Raw genomic sequence first — 23,704 nt, 5'->3', positions numbered from 1 at the left:
TGTTCGTTGAGTGTAAATCCATATTACCTTTAAAATGGATAACATCCATAAATTCTTTACTGTGTTAAATTTGTTAATACAACTCGATGATAAGAACAGTAGTATTCAAGAAACCACCTCAAATGAACAACTTGATGATAAGAAAATACGAGAAATTGCATAAATAATAATAAAATAAAAAATAAAAAATAATAAAAAAAAAACCCAACTCAATCAGCGGGAAAAGTAATTCTACATGCTTGACCATAGCTCTCTGAACTGATGCATCAGCCTAACAAGATTTACAAAATTGAGTTGATCAAGTTATAAATCATAGTAAACACACTTGCATCCCAAGACACTGCAAAATGTGCACTCATATTGTTACATTAATTTACATGAAATACTTCTATACATAGGGAACTAGGGTTAGTGCTGGGGGGAAATCTGTTGAAACTTCTTGTTTTGTAGTTGAAACTGTCATTTTTGCCACTTCTACATGCCATAGAACAAAGTGTTAGCATAACTCATCTGCAAAACTGAAAACGGATTTCAAACTACTCCGTATTAAGAGCTGCAAGTTATGAGAAACTGAAATTTGAATACTACCATAGACTTCATAGAAAAGGAGCGAAACGCCTAAACTACAATCAACTTAATCAAGTCATCCAATTGTCCAAACATGTTCTAACAGGAAAAGCCAGGAAGGCACATACGGCAAACCCTGACGCCATAAAAAACAGGGCAATAATGGGCTGCTATATTTTATCTAATCCATTCAAGAAAAATAAAGCATGCTAGCACAAGCTTCACATCTAGCTCATGAGTCATGAACATTCACTCAATTGTCCCTTTGCACCATAGCAGTGCCCAGGGTGTGCACACCATTCTTCTCAATGAACGGAGAAATTAGAAGTATCTATGACCTAACAGTTTAACAAGCATTTTTCACCCAAACAGCTTTCGATAGGAACATCTTTTTACTTCTGGAGAAATTATCATTAAATGAAAATAACGGACAAAATCAAGCTGCAGGACTGAGGTGTGAGGATGAGTAAGACTTAATTGTGCCTAATCAAAAAGCTTTGCCTTACAAAACCCAGCTCCAGGCGGTGAATTCTAACACTCTTGATTACTTTTAGCAGTGAGCAAAATTTTTGAAGGTGATTGAAAAAGAAAATTTTCACATGATCCCTTTATCTAGCGAGTGTTGGTGTTTTTGAAGAGGTAGGAGGGTTGAAATAACTCATATTCATGCTTACCATGCAATCAACTCAGCTGCAGCACTCCTAGCAGACTTCCAAGTATCATGTTGCTTTTCAAGGTCATTATTTCCCAAGATCAACCACAGGTTCCGAAAGAACTTCATATAAGCATCAGTCAATTGGATCATGCCTCTGTTGTCATTTTTATTCAGCAAATCAGCAAGATTTGATGGATTATCCCATGCATCACTTGCACCATCTGTCATCAGTGTTTCTTGTAGACGATTTATGGTTCTCCTTTGGATCAATGTCTCCAACTTTGAAGACATCTCAATTGCTCGCTGAATACATGATGGTGGAAGCTGCAAGAATTAAATAAACATTTTCAATTTCATGCCAAATAAATAGAAATAAAGTATAAACTACTCATTTATCTAGCTTTGTTGAAATAAGTGAGGCCTAGTCTGCTTTTTTTCCCTTGGTGTATGTTGGGTGGATTGGGTTGAGGTAGGTGTTAGAGATACTGGCATGTGTAGAAAGGATGAACAACACCTGACCTGTGCAAGCTGAGCAACCTTGAAACCGAAACTCCTCTGGGAGATACCCGACACAAGCTTGTAGAGGTATGTAACATCTTCATGGTCCATATTGCCATCAGTTTCACCAGGTTTAGATCTCCCTGTTGTCAGATATGAGACATGGTATGCTCCAACTGCAACAGGGAATTCTTTCTGAATATCAGCAATTTTAGGGTAGTGAGTGACAAATAGCACCATGCATTTCTTCTGCTTCAGAAGATAGTGCAGAGTAGCATAGGCAATAGCAACACCATCATGAGTACTTGTGCCTCTCCCCAATTCATCCATAATTACAAGAGAGTGTGATGTACAGTTGTGGAGTATGTGAGAAGCCTCACTAAGTTCTTCCAGAAAGGTGCTCCTTCCTTGCTGAATATTATCCAAAGCACCCATTCGAGTATAAATAGCATCTAGCACCTGAAGTTTAGCAGAGGATGCTGGTACAAAAGAACCAACCTAAAACATTTGACAAGAGACCTTAGTCTTTACCGAAAATCATTTCATGTTAACATTATATTCAAATATCAAAAGGTTTAACACAGATATCTAAGTGGTGAGACAGCATGATGACATAAGAGTAGTACATTGTAATGAAATCGGCAAGAGGATATTAATTATCCAGACCAAGACTTAATATCATCCACGCAATGAAAATGGAAACTAGATTCAAGAGGACTGGCTATCTTAAGAATGAACATATAGCATGGCTTGGAGCTCTCAACTAACATTAGACCATCTGACCAAGTTACTTGAATAGGCATCAAATGATCAAACATAAGGCAAAAGTTTGAGTAATATTTAAGACAGAGGATGTAGAAATGGAAGTAGCCAATTAAATGGTCTTCTAAAATAACAACCTTATACTAAGAAGAACTTACGACTTGCGATTGGGGGTTTAGGGGGGGGGGGGGGGGGGGGGGAGGGGGAAGGGGAGGACGGAATAACTAGATTATAGTTACCTGGGCCATAATTGTAGTGAGGGCAACTTGGCGAATATAGCAACTCTTGCCACCCATATTTGGTCCAGTAACAATCTGACAGTACTGTTGATCTCCGTGAAGGAAAGTATCATTTGGAACAAAACTGTCTTCTAGAATAGTCTCCAGAACCTACAAAGCTCCATTAATAAGAAAGAAGCACAACAAAGATTTAATATATTTGCCTTAGCATACATTTATAAGCAATACATGTGACCTAAATTTAAAATTTTTTGCTTCATATTAATTACCAACTATGTCATGTAAGAAGAAAATTTGGTTCATATCCTGACATACTCAATGGAACAAAATAAACAGCAATGCTAAGAGAAAAAAAAGTAAGGAAATAAAATTTCCAATATATCCAAATACCAGGAGTAACATAGCACCCTACCTAGTACCCACCAAGGTCCCCAAGCTTCCAACTAACCAGACCTATCTACTTTCTAAATGGGTGGACAATAAGATGAAAAATTCAATCCCTAGCTTTGATCCTTAAAGCACCTTGTTTCATCTAAACTTAAATCTAAACACAATATTTAAAGCTCCATGTCAATTTCCTGGACAATAGTGTAGCTCCACCCCACCCCCCTCCAACACAAAAAAGTAAATAAATAAATCACGATATAATTTGTGCAACATATTGTCTAGCAATTTTTATCCAGCCAGAAAAATTTAAAATAATAAATTTAAGATTCAATCCCCCAACAACTAGAAGCCTAGGAATGCAATAAACAAAGAGATATATAATTTACAACACACCGGATGACGACCAGAGACAATCTGCATCTGAACAGGTTCTTTATCTTCCACAAAAACTGGACGTACATAATTCTGAAATTGGCAATAGAGCCATCAGATATCAAAAGATGAGCATAAAGGTCAAAGTAATACAACATGAAAGACGAAGGGAAAGAGAGAGGAGCAATAATGCAAACTTAAAAAGTAAATTATCTTACTATTCCTACATCATACCTTAGTTCTCGACAAAACTGCGAGAGAATGCAAACAATCTAAAGCAGCAAGTGCTTGAATAGCAGCTTGATACTCTGCATAATGCCTAGCAAATTCCCCCAAAAACTTATCCCATGTAGAGCGGCAAATGACAGTTAGTTCTTCATTTGCCAATGATAACTGGTCCAAAGCAGTTAAAACTTCTGGTGGATGATAGCGAACTGTTTTCTTTGTACTATTAATCTTCACCCAGTTTGAAGGTACCCTAGTCTCTGAAGGCAGCTGCAAATAGTCAAATACAATTTGTTTATTGGGTAAATGCTCGCTTTAAAATCACTACAACCTTAGTACAAGCACAGCAAATGGCATACATAGATGCCATCAGGCAAAATACCTCTATCAGATGAGTTGTCCCAGACACAGTTACAAAATCCAAGGTATGCATCCTAAGCTGCTTGCGATACATTTTGATAAGGGATTCCAATTTCTCATTAGCCACCTCTACCTTCTTTCTGGCTTCGGCAACCTGCATGATATTATAAACAGGGACAAAAATCAGGGCCTTCAATTTAGTGTAAGAAGCTGATGATGGGTCCTTGCTACAAACCTCAGAAAACTGGCCATCAGCAATGCAAATGAGATTCAAAAGGTCCCCCTTCTCAGCTGCCTCTTTATTCAAGGATGACATAAACTTGGCAGAACAGCTTATCAAGCTGGATGAAGCAGCAGTCTGAATCAAGTTTCTCAGCAATGCAGATTGAACTGTTACGACTTCAAGTTGTTGAAGTTGCTTTGCAGCTAGTAAAACAGCATGAACAACTGCAATGAACTGCAAAATTCAGCGTTCAGTAAAATATGCAATTGAAACAAGATGATGAATTGAAAGTGACAACAAACCCAGGATGAAATGATATAAACTGTATGAGCCAGTTGCTCAGAATAAAACAGAGTTGCACTAAACCCTAATTTATACAGTATACTTCTAATTAAATGGATTCAACAAATGTCTTCAAATGCTTTCAATAAGAAGCATGAAGGATTAAAACAACTTCATCACCTCAGATGGGGTGGCTGTCTTGTGAAAAATTCTTGTTATCCCACGTTGCACATCAGGGGACTGTCCTAATGTAGTCAAAACTGAAGATATCACAAAATTTATCTCACTTGGAGCAGCTGCAGCATCAGAGTCGCCCTCACAAAGATGCTGGTATCCAACAGAAGTGTTACAGCCACCCATAGATTCTGCAATCTCAACAACAGCATCAAGTCGGGCAGCAATCATATTTCTGTCACATAACGGATGAGTTACCTGGACAAGGGAATGAAAATTGCAGATCAAAGATGAAATTCAAACTACTTGAAAGCTACAGTTCAGTTCTACACATACCCAATGCCTTAGAAGCCTTTGGCCAAATATTGTAAGAGTATGATTCATAGTCTGCAACAACGAACCAGAGTCTGACCCATTGCTGCTGTTCTTCAAAACCTTGAAAGGCATAATGGAATTTCTTATAACAGTTATTAGAGGGAAGAAAAATAAGATATTTACAAATTAAATAATTAATTGATGAAGCTAATACTTATTACTTGTGGGTCATTTGTTTAATAGTCTCTAACAAAACACTACTACCTCATAGTGTATTGGAGCTTTAATCATAACCCCAAAGATTGATTCACTAGCCAATCTCCTCAACCCTTATTTTGCTCCTGATTCCAATTCTAATTAGCAACAGAAGTCCCTAACTTCATTTAAATTTTTGCAAGCATAAATTATACGGAGTACAATACCATTTTTTCCCTTGATACATTTTTTATTTGCTCAGCCCCTTATTTTTTTTTAATTTATTTATTTTTATGATTTTAGGTTACTGATTCTGCATAGAGAGGATCAGGGAGAGAAGCCCTACATAGAATAGTATATTAGAAGAGTAAGAAGACATATCAAAGTTGCAACTTACCTCTAGTTGTTGAAGTGTGTTAGCTGAGAGATTCATCTCAATATTGCTGGTGTATGGCCGAAATGAAGCCCCAAGAGACAAAATCCTCTCCAGACCAAATTGTTTCAGATGTCACACAGTAACAGCCAAAGCCTGCGCAGTCAATGCTGGCATACCCATGATCCCCTATAAGACAAGGTCAAATTCCAGGAATTGGTGAATTATTGAGGAGAAGATCAAAAGGAGGTTGAGAGTGAGAGGGATGATGTATAGAATGAAAAGAAACAAGTTATAGAAAGAAAAAACTTTAGTCCACCATTTCACTGGAGTTAATCATACGTGAAGTACTAGTAACAGCTAACCTTGCATCAACTATCAGAGATTGAAAATTCAATTTATGAAAGCTCATACAGTCATATACTCGTACCGTTACCAACCAGAGCAGCTAAAATTCAAAATAGATATATAAAAAGTTTGGTCATTGAAGACAGCTTAGCAGCAAGATACCTTGATTGCTGGTCCATTTCTTTCCCCAGCAACTTCTCCATGATTATCTTCTAAATGCTCAAAACCACCTTCGCTAGTGTTCTCAAACAAAGACATCAATTCAGCCAGTGCACCACCATCTTTAAAGCAATCACATGAGGCACGCTCCACACGCACATTAGATGCAGGGCCAGCATATGTCAATAACAACTATGTAGATAAAAGTCAAAGAAATTAGGAAAACCAATACGTGATCCAATCAAAAGTGTTTGACACACATTGCACATAAATTTTGTCTATGACAAACAATAAAAGTTTTGAACAGTATTCGTTCTTGCCTATCCTAGTATTGGGATCAAGTATATGCTGATTTTATTTAATAGACAACTCATATAGGTGATAAAATGCGACTTCTCACCCAAATACATAATTATTCATATTCAATTTTCCAATTCCAGGATATGTCATTACAGGTACAATAGATACTAGTTAAGAAAAGATGAACTGCATTGGCAGAACCTCAACAATTTAAGAATATAATCATCTATCTTACCATACAAGGAAATTACAAGAACAATTCTAAAAATATCACATGAAATCAAACAAAATCAGGTGCCTGAAGCAAACAAGGAAGAGAAGTAGCCAATTACCTTTTGTGTTCGTTTCGATAGAGGCTCCCCAAGAAGCAACTCAGCTGGAGACAAACTCAAAAGGATGGATTCAAGTCCAGCCCTCATAAAATTATCATTAAATTCCCCATAAACAACATCCCCAGTTGATGTTTCAACAGCAACAACCCCAATTTTCACCTCAAATCCTCCCTCAATACCACAGTCCACATTCTCCACTAATACATCCCTCTCAACCACACAAAACAAGTAATTATTCAATGACCCACATCCCTCTTCACCACCTCCCAAGTCCTCGGCCGCCTCGATGGTGGCCTTAGTGTACAATGCCGATAACCCACGAGTAAACGGGCCAGCACGGTTCGACCCGTGAGCTTTAATTGATGCGGTTTCAGTCTGTTTAACAACACCCACCTTATATCCTTCACTAACAAGCCTCCTAACATGAACATTCAATCTAAATGTAGGAATACTAGCAGTCAAAAAATTATGATCAACATGAGCATAAATCCTTAAAACCCTAGCAGCAATTTCAGCATCTTTACCAAAAAACCTAAACTTATAACCAACTTCAATCATCAACAAAATATCTGGGTATTTATTCTTCAACTCCACTACTTGTAACTCAAGTGGGGTATACTTAGGTTTACTATTTTCTTGTTCCTTCAAATGGGGTTGGGGTTTTTTCATGGAAGCTTCTAGAACATCATCAGAAGGTTCTAGAAGCTTCTGGAGGAATTTGTGATGAAGGGTGGGATTAGAATCGGGAAAAGACGGAATTGGATTCTGGGTATGAGGGGAAAGCTTGGGTTTTTTTAACAGAATTACTAAATTCAGAGGATTTATAAGGCGTTTGGCAGGGGAGAAAGAAACGGTGGAAGTGATTTTAGGGGAAGGAGAAGAAGAAGAAGAAGAAGAGGGTTTATCGTTGTTTGAAGAAGGAGATGAAGGGGTTTGTTTGGGTTTAGGGGCAAAAAAGCGGGAAATTACCTGTTGTTTCTTCTGCTTCTTCTCCATTTTAATGGCGGAATTTGGGGTTTTTTGGTAGCAGAGATTACCAGAGGAAAAATAGTGGGGTTTATTTTTTTGACGGTGTTGGTTGTTGAAGCTTATTTGGCGCGCATTTCTGGTGATGTTAGTGTACTTGTGTTACCAGTTTAATGTGGTTTCGCCATAAAATGAAAGTGAAATTGCAATCTGAGAATATGAACTAGGAAGGGCTGGCTTTGTACAAAGTGATTTGCAACCCCTTTTACTAGGGCCGTATGGCCATAGCAATATGGCCTATGTGGTCTCTAACTCGGTCGTATTCGTGTAGGGCTTCATATTGAATTAACGACTTTTAAGGTCATGTCATATCATGATATTGTCCACATAAAGAGATTCTAACCCAAAACCTCGTTGAATGAAAACAACATATATTACCATCTTAGCTAGAAATAAATTATGTTTAATTAATTCACATTTATATATAAATACAAGTATTAGAATGTAGAATAATACAAAATAAGTTGTTTTTGTCATTGTATTCTATTTTACCCACAATATAAAGTTAACAAAACTTTTAGAGCGTCTAATATAAAAATGAATTTATTCAAAGTATCACCCTAAGCAGAAGCCTGGGTTGCACACTAGTTAGTATATGAATAAAAAGACCATTGTCAACTGTTGACATGAGTGTATGAGACTAGGGGTGTTCATAAATTGGTCCGGACCGAAAAAATGGACCGGACCACCCTGGACCAAACTTGGACTGGACCAAATAGGTTCGGTCTTCGGGTCTTGAAATTTATTTTTCATGTGTGGTCCAAAACCCTATAAAAACCGGTCTTGGACCGAATCGATTTTTCTTATTAAAAATGCGTGAAACCTTAAATAATGGTTAAAATTATCCTTAATAAGTTTAGAAAACTTTGACTTTATTAGTTTTTTTTTACTAAACATACAAAAAAAAAATGTAAAAATATAGTTTTTCCTTTACTTTTTTTTCGTGATTTTCATAACTTTATTAAATATTTAGTTTTAAAAAAAATTCTTAAATCGGCCCAAAGCGGTCCGGTCCGGTCCTAGCTAAATCAGTCCGGTCTTCGGTTCTTAAAATTCTAATTTTCGGTCTTCGGTCCAATCCGGGTCAGTCCGATCTTGGACCGATGAACAACCCTATATGAGACCCAAGGACGGGGTGAAAATCGATCCCAAGAGCTCTAGCCACTTGAGCTATCCCTCACTTTCATTGTCTATTGATTAATTAACGCACTAATCCCCTTTCCCGATTAAAATTTAATACTCCCTCCGTCCCTAAAAGAACGACCCATTTGGCCAAAATTTTGTCCCAAAAAGAATGACCCATTTGCAATAAAACACCCACCAATTTGCTACTCCCTCCGTCCCAAAAAGAACGACCCACTTGGCCAAAACTTTGTCCCAAAAAGAATGACCCATTTGCATTAAAACACCCACCAATTTGCAACAATATTTGTGCAAAATTAGCTTTCCCATATAAAAATTTGATTTTCCATGTTATTTTATTACTTTCTCTCTCTATTTTTTTACAAACCCCATGTAAATTTATCTTTCCAATATACTTTTACTTCTTTTTACTTAACTTCCTTAATACCCGCGTAATCAACCCAAATGGGTCGTTCTTTTTGGGACGGAGGAAGTAATCATACAATTAGTAAAAATGTGATTGATTAGGGTCCAAGACTCTCTAATGTGTGCATTTAGTCATTTATTAGATCTGGTCCAGAAGCAGCCTATAAGGTTTGGTAACAACTCCCAAATTTGCGAGGGCCTTCCAGCACCCCTTTTTTTTTTTTAAAAAAAAACCACCATAAATTCCAGCACTCCCAAAGTATTAACCCTTTTCCCCTCAAATCTTGCATAATTTACTACTTTCCCCCTCATTCTCTTCTCCAAAAAAACTCGTTTTCTCTCTGCAAATCAGAGAAAAATTTAAGGGAATTTGGGCGAAAGAGGTAGCTTGAATTACAGAGAAGAGAGAAAAAATGTTGAACCCAGTACCGGTTGTAAACACATACCCATTATCAAGCTACACTTTCGGCACCAAAGAGCCTAAGATGGAGAAAGATACTTCTGTTGCTGATCGCCTTGCTCGCATGAAAGTCAAGTTTGTTTTCTCTCTCCTCCTTTTTCTGGGTTTTTTCTTGTTTTAATTTTAAATTTCAGGTTTAAAACCCTGCATAAACCTTGACCCATCTGTTATTTTGCTGTAATTTTGTTGGGGTTTCTTCAATTTCTTGATTTCATTTTTGTTTTGTTGATTTAAATTAAAAAGGGCGGTATTTTTCTGGGGTTTGAATTGGGTTTTTTTAATTTGAACATTGCAAAGGGTTATAAGTTTGGGAGATTTAGATACATTGTTAGGGCTTGGAATTCAGAATTGTGAATTGGATTATTTGTAGAAACTTGAGATTTCAGGTTTGAGATGTTGGTATTTGTTGGTTGGCCTGAAAAGTTTGCTGTTTTTCTCTTTTCTTGTAGTTACATGAAGGAGGGTATGAGAACAAGTGTGGAAGCAATTCTGCTGGTATGATTCTGAACTCCTTTTTGCTCCGAGTTCCCTCTCTCTCCATTATTGGATTGATGGGGCATAATGAATGTGCTGTTTAAATTCTTGAACTCTAGTGATGAAAGCAATTGATGTTGGAAGTTTGAAGTTTTAATGGCTGCCTTAGGAAAAATCCTTCCTTACATTCCACACATCTATAAGAATCAAAGTTTGATGTTGATTAACGCCTTTTTTTGATTAGAACGTTGCATTGGGTATCACTGTGTTGTTCAGATCATTACTTACTAAACTATGAGGGTTCAGACTGTTGGGTGTGTTGGGGGGGGGGGGTGGTGTGTCTTCCAATTGTACACTCTTCTAGGGCTTGTGTTCTTGTTTTGTTTGCATGCTTTTGTTTGAACTAATTAGGTTAAGAGGTATGAATGTTAAAGCAAAGTTTTGATTCTTTGAGGAAACGTATCAATTGGCATGAAGCATGATTGGAATGAATCGCTTGCTTATTCTTCTGAAGTTATCTTCATCTTCCTGCTGAATTAATTTAGAGAACCACTAGAAGGATGCAAGAACAAACTGTATAGCTTGTTCATTCTGCCATTAAGTTGCTTGGTATTGCAGGTGCAGGAGCACAATCACCCACACATACTACTACTCCAAATTGGAAACACATTCTGCAAACTTCCTGGTGGCCGGTTGAAGCCGGGTGAGAATGGTATGTCCCCCTCCCCACCCCTCACCCCCAATGAAAAAAGAGCATGTCATTTGCCTTGCGCTTTACTTCTGTTGGAGATTTGAAGTATGGTAATATGACTTATGTTGCAGAGATTGAGGGTCTGAAAAGGAAATTATCCAGCAAGCTTGCTGCAAACTCACCTTCTCTACACCCAGAATGGCAGGTAGTGTGTGTGTTTTTTTTGGTTATTCCTTTGTACTTGTTCTGCGTATTGTATCTGCTGTGTCAATGTTTGAGTCTAGTGTCATTGGAAAGTGTTTTTATTTTCTCTTTTTGGTCTTAACTGCTCAATATGCCGTTTTTTTTTTTTTTTTTTTTTTTTTGGCTGCTTCAGATAGGGGAGTGTGTGGGTGTTTGGTGGCGGCCAAATTTTGAAACTATTATGTATCCCTACTGCCCTCCTCATATTACAAAACCAAAGGTAAATATTTTCTCAGGTTAATTTTTGTAATGCTGTCAACTGCAAGAGAACCAGTTTTAGGTTATCCTGGTTTGCTCATTGAACATTTTGGGATTCATATATCCGATAATGCAGGAGTGCAAAAAACTCTACATTGTGCATCTATCTGAGAGAGAGTACTTTGCCGTGCCGAAAAATTTGAAACTTCTTGCTGTGCCTTTGTTTGAACTCTATGACAATGTCCAGGTATGAGGCCAGTTTTGTTTTCTTAATATTTCTCAGTAAAGTATATCTGCATTGTTTTTTTTTTCCAACTCTGATTTATATTTTAATGAGTCAAATTAGGCATGAGACTGATTGGGCAAGAAGCTTACTGCTGAAATTATAAATCTTATAAGTGACAATGTATTTAATGTAATTATTTGTACATGATTTAATGAGTTCTGCTATTATACTTTATCATTTTATGAGTCAAGTTATACCTGACAAACTGTGGCCTTGTGCTATGTTTGATGAGCATTGTTATAATCATATAAATTACTCAAAGAAGCCGGACATGCTGTTTATGAGAGCTAGAAGTTCATGCTGCACTCCATCTTTTGGCGTTTTATCAATCAAACAACCAAAATTTATGAACCTAGGTCAGGGGTTGGGAATAGTAAGATGCTTCTGGATCTTTAAAAGACTGAATCCTGTGAAAGTTGAAGATCAATGACCAACTTTTTAAGTTAGCAAAGACATATGCATCATTCTACATTGACGTTTATCTGTAAGGCATAAGGCTAAGGCATTACCTGATGCCAGGCAAGGCTTATGCCTCGTCTGCAACAAGGCTGGGCTAAAATAGGTGCATATAGAACATTGGCGCACAAGCGAGGATAAAATGTCATTCAATACCCTTCCTGAGGTCTCTGCTGAGTCATTCACCAATGTCAGGAATCTCATATAAGTCTTCTCTGGTCTTATCTTATTTTCTTCAAAGGAACTACTCTCTAAATTTTTCATGCCTAAAATGTGACTGCCTCTGAAACCTTGTACGAGTATTATATTGGCTTGAGGTGGTAACATTAATATCCATTACTTCATTCAACAGATAGAATCAGTGTTGCTCTATGGTACAGAATGTTGGGCTTCTAAGAAAGAGCATATTAAAAAGATGGAGGTTACGGAAATGCGCATGTTAAGGTGGATGTGTGGAAACACTTTAAGAGATAGAATCAGAAATGAGGTTATTCGCAAGAAAGTAGGTGTGGCGGGCATTGTAGATAAATTAAGGGAAAATCGTCTGCGTTGGTTTGGACATGTAAGACGGAGACCCGAGGGTGCACCGGTGCGAAGAGTGGAAGAGTGGGACCATGGAGGGATTAAACGAGGAAGAGGGAGACCAAAGATGACTTGGTTGGAAGGAGTGAGGAAGGATATGAAGTGCATGGATTTACGTGAGGATGAAGTTTTGGATCGTAAGGGATGGAGGAGAAAGATTTATGTTGATGACTACACGGAATAATCAAATTTGGTTCATGTTAGCCGACCCCACTTTTGGGATTAAGGCTTTGATTGATTGATTGATTGATTGACTTCATTCAACAGATATGCCTCTTGCACCTATTCTTTTGTCAATTCATCATTGGATGGATAGATCTTTAGACAAGGAGTAAAATTTTGGCCATATAGATATATTGAAGTAAATTTGCTCTTGTTTAAATATGCTGTCTCCTCTGTTTCCAATTGCCCATATCTTAATAAATAAATAAAAAAGAAAAAGGGATAATTAGTTTGCTGAATTATCTATGATGTGGATCTGTTATTTTTCAAATGTTTCAATATAATCAATTTATAAATTACTCCTAATATGTCATGGTGTGTTAGTAATTGATAGACATGTAGTCTTGTAAAAATGGTCTTGGCTTGATTCCTGTGATATTGAGATCCCTGTCAGTAGTCCACCCTAGGTTTGTCATATACTTGGTGTTTTTCAATTTGACCATGTATGCATTGTTCTCTTCAACCTTGATAGAAAGTCTTTTTAAGTTTATATCTGTAACAACAATTATCAGTTTCAGTTAGCTAAACTCTATTTAATCAGTAAATATAATTCCAATATAACTAGTCAGATGAATAGGACAGAGCCATAGTCTGAATTCCCTCTACTTTAGCTCTTGACCTTTGCAAAGGCGCTATAGTTCTCTACCCTTTCTTCTACTCGGCTATTCCTGTAAACCCCACTCCCCCTTCCATGTTTGGAAACATAAAAGAAGCATCATATGAAATCTTATTATTGAAATTTAGAGTGTTCTGATATGAGTTCTTTGTTTGATGACAGAGATACGGACCCGTCTTATCCTCCATTCCACAGCAGTTGTCAAGATTCCAGTTTAAAATGATCTCTCCCTGAGATTAGCCTGGATCCATGTAATTGTTGCTTCCAACAGTTACCCATGATAGAAATTATAAGTTCACTGCGAAAGACAAAGGCCTTTATTCTCATTCAAATATCGGAAGTTACTCTTAACCTTGACTTATCACTAACTGGAGACTTGTTAATTAGATTCGTCATCTGTTCTCGGGAATATTTGGGACCAGTTCCTTGTGTCAGGTAGTTATTTTTAATTTCCTGACATTTTCTTGAACTGTTAGATTAGTATACAACTAAGGCAGGGTAGTATTTGCATAGTATGTTATACAGAAACTTCGGTGACTTTCAGTAGCTGTTTTTTGGCAGATCAAATGGTCCTGCTATTGTAATGACTGGTCATGAATGAGGTAGGGAGGATATCTGTTTTGCGTATTGATGATATCTTTGTTTGTTACGGCATTTTGAAATTCTGGGCAATGCCTGATCCTGGGTGAGAATTCTAGCTTGCTAACATGTTTTGTTATCATGCAAATATTCTGAAAATGATTTGCTGCAGCATCCTTTTGGTATGTCAAGAATCAGATGAACAGAAATATGTAAGGTATTGTGAATGCCTTGGGGATGAACAAATAAGTTTATCAAAATTAGAACAGATCAAAAGATTGAAATGGTTAAAATATAGTATATTGAGTTGCCTACCAATAATGGGTCAAAACTTGTGAAAATGTGATAATAACATCCCTTTCTTTTGGTGGAATCCAAAGATCGGGTATTAATCAATATTTTGACACTTTTATTTTTCCCGGAAATATTTTTTGTGGGTCCCAAAAAGGGAAAATACGGGGAAAATGGCGATCATTAGAAAATTGTGAAAATTTGCTGAAATAGTCTAGAAGATGGGGAATATAAGAGGGGGATGAGTTTTTAACAGTTTTTACACCCCATATTTCTCTTATTGTGCTTTTTTTGAGGTTCAGGACCGGGATCTAGAATATAGTGATTGTCCCCAAAATAGAGTAATTGGGGGACAATTTGGGTTGGTTACTGTTTACATGAGATAAGATATGATACTTACATTACAGACATGAATAGTTTGTTCAAATATACCAATCTACTCAGTATAATATATCACACATCACATCAATCAACACACATGTAAATAGTAACAATGAATAGTCACTATTGTCAAATCAATACACACAAGTGAATAGTAACAATGAATAGTCACTATTGTCAAATCAATCATCATATCATATAATGTGTTCATTTTCATTACTATTGTCAAATTACATCACTATTATGGTTACATCACATCATTATTTTACCCATATTACATCACTTATATAGCATAATTATACTTTTATGACATCATTATTGTCAACTCATGTCATATTATGACATCACATCATTAAAAATTTATTTACATAATATGATATCATTATAGTCGAGTCACATCACTTCTTATATGCTTTGATGACATCATTATAGTTAAGTCACATCGTTTCAATACGCTTATATGACATCACTATAGTCAAGTCACATCATTTTAATACACTTATATGATATCATTATAAATATATGACATTAATATAGTCAAATCACATCACATTACATTATTACGCTTATATGACATCACTATATTTTATGAATTTCATAATAGAGTCAAAACTCATTATTGGTATTTTATGGACATTTATATCGGTGTCTTATGGTTTCAAACCTCCTTTTATGACCCTAAGAGTCATCCAACACATACAATTCATTTTTTGAAAAAATGTCAAAAATCAATCTGAAGTCGTGTATTATAGCCTTCAATTTTGGACAATTTTCCACTTATTTTGACCCGGAAATAAAAATTGCCGAGATGCTTACCATGTACCCTAATACACCCCGGGAGCCTATTTGGGTGGGTGCAACCATCCAACATGCCTTTAAACAGTCAATTTAACCGTTCAAAACTTGCACAGATTTCGTGAACTAAAGTCTACCACGGACATTTATGACAACATACAATGGTCATATATGGTTCCAAACAGCATTATATGACCCTAAGATGTATCCCCTAGGGTCTCAAGACTTTTCACCGCCGGACCCCGTAACCTCAAAAATTCCTTAAAAAGCGTGGATAATAGCCTTTAATTTTGTAATCTTTTGACCTTTTTTCGCCCGGAAATAAAAATTGTCGAGATTTTTACCATGGTCTCTAATACCCTCCGGGAGTTCAATTGGGAGGGTGTAATTGTGTAACCATCCAATATGCCTTAAAGCGATCAATTTACCCGCACGAAAATTACACCGACTTTATGAACTAAAGCCAATAGCTGAAATTTTTATCATGGTCCCTAATACCCTCCGGGAATCCAATTGGGTGGCTGGAACCATCCAATATGCCTTAAAACGGTTAATTTACCCGTTCGAAAATTGCGCCGACTTTATGAATTAAAGCCTACCACAGACATTTTTGACAACATATAATGGTCATATGTGGTTCCAAACGGCTTTATATGACCCTTACATGTATCGCCTAGGATCTCAAGACTTTTCGCCACCGAACCCCGTAAAATCAAAAGTTCCTCAAAAAGCGTGGATAATTAATAGCCTATAATTTTGAAATTTTTTAACCTTTTTTCGCCCGGAATTAAAAATTGCTGAAATGTTTACCATGGTTCCTAACACCCTTCGGGAGTCCAACTGTGTGGGTGGAACCATCCAATATGCCTTCAAACGGTCAATTAATTACACCGACTTTATAAACTGAAGCCTTCCACGGACATTGTTGACAACATATAATGGTCATATATGGTTCCCAAACATTATTATATGACCCTAAGATGATCCCCTAGGGGCTCAAGACTTCACTACCGGGCCTCGTAACATCAAAAATTCCTCAAAAAACGTGGATAATAGCCTTTAATTTTCGAATTTTTTGACCTTTTTTTCACCCGGAAATAAAAATTGCTGTAATGTTTACCATGGTCCCTAATATCCTCCAGGAGTCCAACTGCGTGGGTGGATCTATCCAATATACCTTAAAACGGTCAATTTACCCGTTTGAAAATTGCATCGACTTTATGAACAAAAGCCTACCACGGACATTTTTGACATCATATAATGGTCATATGAGGTTCCAAACGTTATTATATGACCCTAAGATTTATCTCCTAGGGTCTCAAGAATTTTCGTCACCGGACCCCGTAACATAAAAAATTCCTCAAAAAGCGTGAATAATATCCTTCATTTTTGGAATTTTTTTAAACCTTTTTTCCCCCGAAAATAAAAATTGTCGAGATGTTTACCATGGTCCCTAATCCTCTCCGGGAGTCCAATTGGGTGGGTTAAACCATCCAATATGTCTTAAAACAGTCAATTTATCCGTTCGAAAATTACATCGACTTTATGAACTGATGCCTACCACTGACATTTTTGACAACATATAAAGGTCATATATGGTTCTAAACGGCATTATATGACTCTAAGATGTATCCCTTAGGGTATCAAAACTTTTCTCCACCGGACCCCGTAACATCAAAGATTTTCTCAAAAAGCATGCATAATAACCTTTAATTTTGGAATTTTTTGACCTTTTTTCGCCCAGAATTAAAAATTGCTGAGATATTTACCATAGTCCCTAATACCCTCCGAGAATTCAATCGGGTGGGTGGAACCAACCATTATGCATTAAAACGGTCAATTTACCCATTCGAAAATTGCATCGACTTTATGAATTGAAGCCTACCACGGACATTTTTTACAACATATAATGGTTATGTATTGTTCCAAACAGCATTATATGACCTAAGATGTATTCCCTAGGGTCTCAAGACTTTTCGCCACCGGATCCCGTAACCTCAAAAATTTCTCAAAAAGCGTGGATAATAGCCTTTAATTTTGGAATTTTCTGACCTTTTTTCGCACGGAAATAAAAATTGCCGAGACGTTTACCATGGTCCCTACTACCCTCCGGAAGTCCAATCGGGTGGGTGGAAACATCCAATGTGCCTTAAAACGGTCAATTTATCCGTTCGAAAATTGCACTGACTTTATAAACTGAAGCCTACCACGGACATTTTTGACAACATGTAATGGTCAAATATGGTTCCCAAACGTTATTATTTGACCCTAGGATGAATCCCTAGGGGCTCAAATCTTTTCGCCACCGGGCCCCATAACATCAAAAATTCCTCAAAAAACGTGGACAATAGCCTTTAATTTTGGAATTTTTTACCTTTTTCGCCTGGAAATAAAAATTGCCGAGATGATTACCATGGTTCCTAATATCCTCCGGGAGTCCAATTGGGTGGGCGAAACCATCCAATATGCCTTAAAACAGTCAATTTACCCGTTTGAAAATTGCACCGACTTTATGAACAAAAGCCTACCACGGACATTTTTGAGAACATATAATGGTCATATATGGTTTCAAACGGCATTATATGACCCTAAGATGTATTCCCTAGGGTCTTGAGACTTTTCGCCACCGGACCCCATAACCTTAAAAATTCCTCAAAAAGCGTGGATAATAGCCTTTAATTTTGGAATTTTTTGACCTTTTTTTCGTTCTAAAATAAAAATTGCCGACATGTTTACCGTGGTCTCTAATACCCTCCGGGAGTCCAATTAGGTGGGTGTAACCATCCAATATGCCTTAAAACGATCAATTTACCCGTTAGAAAGTTGCACCGACTTTATGAACTGAAGCTTACCACAGACATTTTTGACAACATATAATGGTCATATGTGGTTCCAAATGACATTATATGACCCTAAGAGCCCCTAGGATCTCAAGAATTTTCGCCATCGGACCCCGAAACATAAAAAATTATTCAAAAAGCGTGGATAATAGCCTTTAATTTTGGAATTTTTTGACCATTTTCTCTCGAAAATAAAAATTGCCGAGATGTTTACCATGGTACCTAATATCCTCCGGGAGTCCAATTGGGATGGTGGAACCATCCAATTTGCCTTAAAACGGTTAATTTACCCGTTCGAAAATTGCACCGACTTATAAACTGAAGCCTACCACAGACATTTTTGACAACATATAATGGTCATATATGGTTCCCGAACGTTATCATATGACCCTAAGATGTATCCACTAGGGTTTCAAGACTTTTCCCCACCGGGCCCCGTATCATAAAAAATTCCTCAAAAATCGTGGATAATAGCCTTTAATTTTGGAATTTTTTTACTTTTCTTTACCCGGAAATAAAAATTGGCGAGATGTTTACCATGGTCCCTAATATTCTCCGGGAGTCCAATAGGGTTGGTGGAACCATCCAATATGCCTTAAAACGATCAATTTACCCGTCCGAAAATTGCACCGACTTTATGAACTGAACCCTTCCACGGACATTTTTGACAACATATAATGGTCATATATGGTTTCCAAACGTTATTATATGACCCTAAGATGTATCCCCTAGGTTCTCAAGACTTTTCGCCGCCAGACCCCGTAACATAAAAAATTCCTTAAAAAGCGTGGATAATAGCCTTCATTTTTGTAATTTTTTGACCTTTTTTCGCCCGAAAGTTAAAATTGGCGAGATGTTTACCATGGTCCTTAATACTCTCCGGGAGTCCAATTGGGTGGGTGGAACCATCCAATTTGCCTTAAAACGGTCAATTTACTCGTTTTCGTACACGCCTCTTGTATTGGCTCTAAGCTTTCACATAGCCTGTACGTAGCCAGATAATGGTCATATATGGGTCGAACCATATTATCCGACCCCGTAATATTTCGTGAAATCCTGACACCCTGACACCTCCTAAATCGCTCCGATTTCGTGTATTGTAGCCTTCATATTTTCCATCCGTATATTATTTTTTCACTCGGCGAGGATATGCATCCAAGTACCTCCAAGGGTTCCCAAAGGGCTTTGGGAGTCATAAATAGTGCCTGGAAACATATAATTCATCCTTAATAATCATGTCTTAAGGGGCTTGGGAGTTTTAAATAGTGTCCGGAACCCGGTATGCCAGTTGCACATGTCTTGTGCACTTGCCACACGACCCCTTGTACCATCCAACATCCCAACACTTAGGCTTTGTGACTTGTCTTAATCCCGTTTGTATAATTTGAGCAATATACTACCAAGCTTCTTGCATAAGGTTTATATTAAGAATATAAGAGTAGATTTTTTTTTTAAAAAAAAAAATTTAAAAATATATGTATAGTACTACACTACTACCTTCATTACATATTAGTTGCAACTTTGAGATAATATTTGCGAGATATAAATTATTTCAAAGTTGTAAGTAATATTTAACGGAGGTAGTATATTACTGTAGTATATACATGAACATATTAAGGAAGATAAAGAGGTTTATATACTATGTTTTCTCTAGGGGAAAGGAAAGCAGTCCAAGCTGTACAAACTACAATATGATTTTTGCTTATACTCATTCAGTTGACATTTGAGCTGTATCATCATATTCTTTATCAGAAAAGTTAGTTGTATAACCATGCTTCAATTCATTGAAAGGGCCGGCAGAATCTGTTTATATAAACTTTACTGCTGCTAATTAGATAGACTTAATGAAATAAATTGTTTTTAAGTTAAACCCCATAATATTTCTCTAATTTGGTTCCAAAAATAATTAACAAAAGTCTAATTTATAATCAGTGGAATTAAGTTAATTATTTAGAGCCGTCTTCATCAGCCTTAATCATGCCTTACTTCGCGTTAATTGAGATTATCATACTTCTTACTGTACTTCTGTAAGTGATTAATTCTATAATGTATGGAAGTTAAACCAAATTCTGTACTTGATATATGTATTTTGGTAGGGAGCATAGATAAAATATTTTAGCTGAGAAGAGGATAATACATCACAGAATCTTGATTTACAACTTGTGGGAGTTAAAGTCTATTTTATTTTTAGTAATTTAGTAATAGTATGTTATCCAATCAGCATGTAAATAGATTTTTGGTGATGGAATCAGCTTCAGCCATTTTTTTTTATAGAAATTGAAGGCTTGAAGCTTGAGTTTTCTTGAACCATTATAAAATGTATCCTAAATAGTTACACCTACTACTTAAAAAAGCCCTGAAAAAGTTGTCACGTCTCTTAATATTCTATTGGTCTTCGTCTCTTCGTGGATAGATATTAATCATATAACACAACCTAAGCAGTAACTTTTAAAACTATGCTATGTTTTATTTCGGACGGAGAGTATTTGTTTTGGTACTAAAATAGTTTCAATAATAAAGGAGGTAATGCCCTTGATTAGTTCATGTAACAAAACATTAGTGCTTTAAATACCTTATCTGGCTATACTATCATATGCTTTAGTTTACCTTGATCAAAATGTAATGTGGTTTACTTGCATTTTTTATTTCTATATTATTGTGTACATAATTATTTATTTTGGTAAGCCACACATTATGATATATTCCAGTCAATTTGAAGTCATAACCAACTCCCTATTTTATTATGTGATGTTATACCTTTTTTGGCTTAATCATCTTAATTTCAAATTGTAGTTTTTTTGTCAATATATGACATCATTGAGATTTCTGTTTTGTGATGACGGACAAACAAGATTTTAATAGTTTTTGATTGAATATGAAGGAAAGATTTTCATATCTTCAAGATGTAAACCAATTTTCTTATTGTTTAATTTTCTCAACTGTACTTTAAGAACTAAGAGCTCACTGGTTACTACCCTTACTGTTTAATATGCTTCCTATAGGAAGTAATAGACTAACAGGAACTCGTGACAATTCGACTTTGTTCCTTTTACGTCAAGTAAAAATAGTTATGGATAGACGATAAAGTTCAGATAAAGGCTAATTAATGAAGCCGAAGAGAAGAATAAAACAATAATTTTAGTTCTTGGAATAATAAACTGTCAACGAGTTTTTGACCCTGCTACATTCGAGTAGTAATGGCCAACAAGATTACATCTTTAGGTGTTAGACTCGGCTATTTCATGAAAAACATGCAAGTTTATCATCCGTTTTTTAAGTATCCATATCCATGGTAGAGTCTGTATGACCGACAAGGGTATTTGAGGTGATATGAAGAGTTTGAGCGAACTAGTGGAAGTTGACCAGATTATGTAGCTATGCAGTGGACAGGCTGATCTAATTTTTTAAGTGGAAATTATGCAGAATATAGCAGGTTTATTATCAGAATAATGTATTATGATGATACAAATCATGCTCTAATTAATAATTCTATAAAGAAATTATATGTAAAATTAGGTTGTCAGCAAGTTCACATTAGTAAAATAATGTGCAGTTGTCATTCTAAAAATAAAGTTTAGACCTGTCATTCAGCAAGTTTGTTTTTAAAACCAAATTTGTATGGGCCTTTTGTGTAATCATTGTCGGCTTCCTATGATTAATTTAGACCAGATTAATTGATTCTTGTTAATTATTACAATGATTATATGTTTATTATTGCATTAAGTCTTTGTTTTATTTATTAATCACAATCATAACAAGGAGAGATATCTTTGAATAATGGTTGAACTACAAATCATGTATTTCTTTACATGAATACTATATTTCTCGAGTTAAAAATCTATATAATCCTATGAAATTTCATCATCTCCCCCCTTATTTATTTTTTATTTATATCGTCGCAATTTATCTTGAAACTTTACAGTACGAGTACATAATAGTGATACAACCTCGTACATGATTTTTTCTCTCTAAGGTACGTAGTATGAGACGGTATCCTAACGTCTACTTGGGTGTATTCTGAATACATAAGCACTTCAATAGAATCAAAGGCTGCTATTAATTTCCATTGTCTCTAATCAAGTATTTTTGTGTATTTGTCAACTTTATTTTAATTCTTAATGTAGGAGCAGCCAACAAGGTCATATTGGTCAACTTGATCAATGAACTATCTGTCTGTAAAAAGACTAAAAACAAGATATTAATTATAATTTTATTATTCAACTTGTTGAAATATATAATATGGAGGATTATATTATTTGTAAAAAGGAAGAGAGAATTTCTATTAGTTGTTGGAATATTTGCTAAGTAGACTAAGACCAGGTAATCTGGTATATGTCCTGTTTTCCCTGCTTTACTGTCTTCTGTTTTTATAAGTTTATCTGTCTGATAGACTTGGCAGTTTTAATGTTCGAGGGCGAAGTTTAAATTTTCTGGAATCTTTATTTCACCTTAAGTACCCTTGTTAGACCTTTCAGATTTTGACATGAGAAAAAGAACCAGGGAATCCTTGACAAAAAGATGATTTTTTTTTTTTTTCCCCTCGAAAGATGGCCGAGTTTGATAGTTAGATAGGTATCCTTGTGACAATCTTTGATAATGATACATGAGTAACATAAGCTGTAACTCTGTCTATGATCTAATAGAATTTGTTTAAGAATTTGATTCCTTCATACATAATAATAACATAGTAATGAAAATGTTGCACTGACATAATCTTGAAAACTACCTTAAGTATGCAACTAAATACTGTTATGATTCTTCAATAGTTAAGTTGCTAATTAGAATCTTAATTCTTAAATGAGAAAATCTTATAGTTAATTGATTTATGCAGCCAAATTTCATCATAATTTATAATGTTTTTATTAAGTTAGGAAGTGTGTAAGGAATCTTAAGCAAAGACTTAAGTTTTTGGTGGTCCAAAGGCTAATGAGAAATTACTTTGCTGTAAAACTCCCCTATTTAAATAGGTATCCAAAAAAATGATTTTATCAATGGCTTTTAACAAACTAGAGACAAGTAGCATTTGTTTTGTTGTTTACTAATTTAATATGAAAATGTATAAACATGATTCTTTTTGCTAAATGACAACTAAAGATGCAATAATCTCATTGCCTCTTTTCCTTTCTTTTATAATAGAGAATTGTTGGCTGTAAGTCAGCTTTAATTTGCTTCATATTCCAACCCAAGAGTTGCCTGTCTTCTACTTTCCTCATCATTCACCCCTGCTTACATTCTTTCTTATTCGCGATA

General features: G+C 35.9%; 1 protein-coding gene and 1 pseudogene across 2 annotated transcripts; one reads left to right on the top strand and one right to left on the bottom strand.

The window, feature by feature from the left end:
• Positions 1-76: 76 nt before the first annotated feature.
• On the bottom strand, positions 77-7,880 carry LOC145606852 (DNA mismatch repair protein MSH3-like; annotated as a pseudogene). The gene is made up of 13 exons (XR_014105448.1): positions 6,767-7,880; positions 6,138-6,326; positions 5,652-5,816; positions 5,081-5,179; positions 4,751-5,002; positions 4,301-4,522; positions 4,088-4,219; positions 3,715-3,975; positions 3,502-3,573; positions 2,722-2,871; positions 1,742-2,218; positions 1,242-1,546; positions 77-518 (listed from the first exon to the last, which is right to left on the bottom strand). The product of XR_014105448.1 is annotated as a DNA mismatch repair protein MSH3-like (transcript).
• A 1,732-nt stretch (positions 7,881-9,612) lies between these two features.
• Positions 9,613-14,208, top strand: LOC145609096 (pre-mRNA cleavage factor Im 25 kDa subunit 2-like). Its single transcript, XM_081664660.1, has 7 exons — positions 9,613-9,875; positions 10,250-10,295; positions 10,893-10,986; positions 11,097-11,170; positions 11,342-11,428; positions 11,543-11,653; positions 13,731-14,208. The coding sequence occupies exons 1-7, from the start codon at positions 9,754-9,756 to the stop codon at positions 13,800-13,802; spliced, it is 606 nt and encodes a 201-aa protein (XP_081520786.1). The 5' UTR covers positions 9,613-9,753; the 3' UTR covers positions 13,803-14,208.
• Positions 14,209-23,704: the final 9,496 nt, after the last annotated feature.

The sequence above is a fragment of the Chenopodium album genome, chromosome 23 (genome assembly GCF_948465745.1).
Source record: "Chenopodium album chromosome 23, dcCheAlbu1.1, whole genome shotgun sequence".
Taxonomy (NCBI): domain Eukaryota; kingdom Viridiplantae; phylum Streptophyta; class Magnoliopsida; order Caryophyllales; family Amaranthaceae; genus Chenopodium; species Chenopodium album.
This window is presented reverse-complemented; position numbering and strand designations above follow the sequence as displayed.

Coding starts and splice junctions, on each gene's coding strand:
- LOC145609096 (XM_081664660.1), top strand. CDS start 9,754: ATGTTGAACCCAGTACCGGTTGTAAACACATACCCATTATCAAGCTAC. Junction 9,876..10,249: donor CTTGCTCGCATGAAAGTCAA/GTTTGTTTTCTC, acceptor CTTTTCTTGTAG/TTACATGAAGGAGGGTATGA. Junction 10,987..11,096: donor GTTGAAGCCGGGTGAGAATG/GTATGTCCCCCT, acceptor CTTATGTTGCAG/AGATTGAGGGTCTGAAAAGG.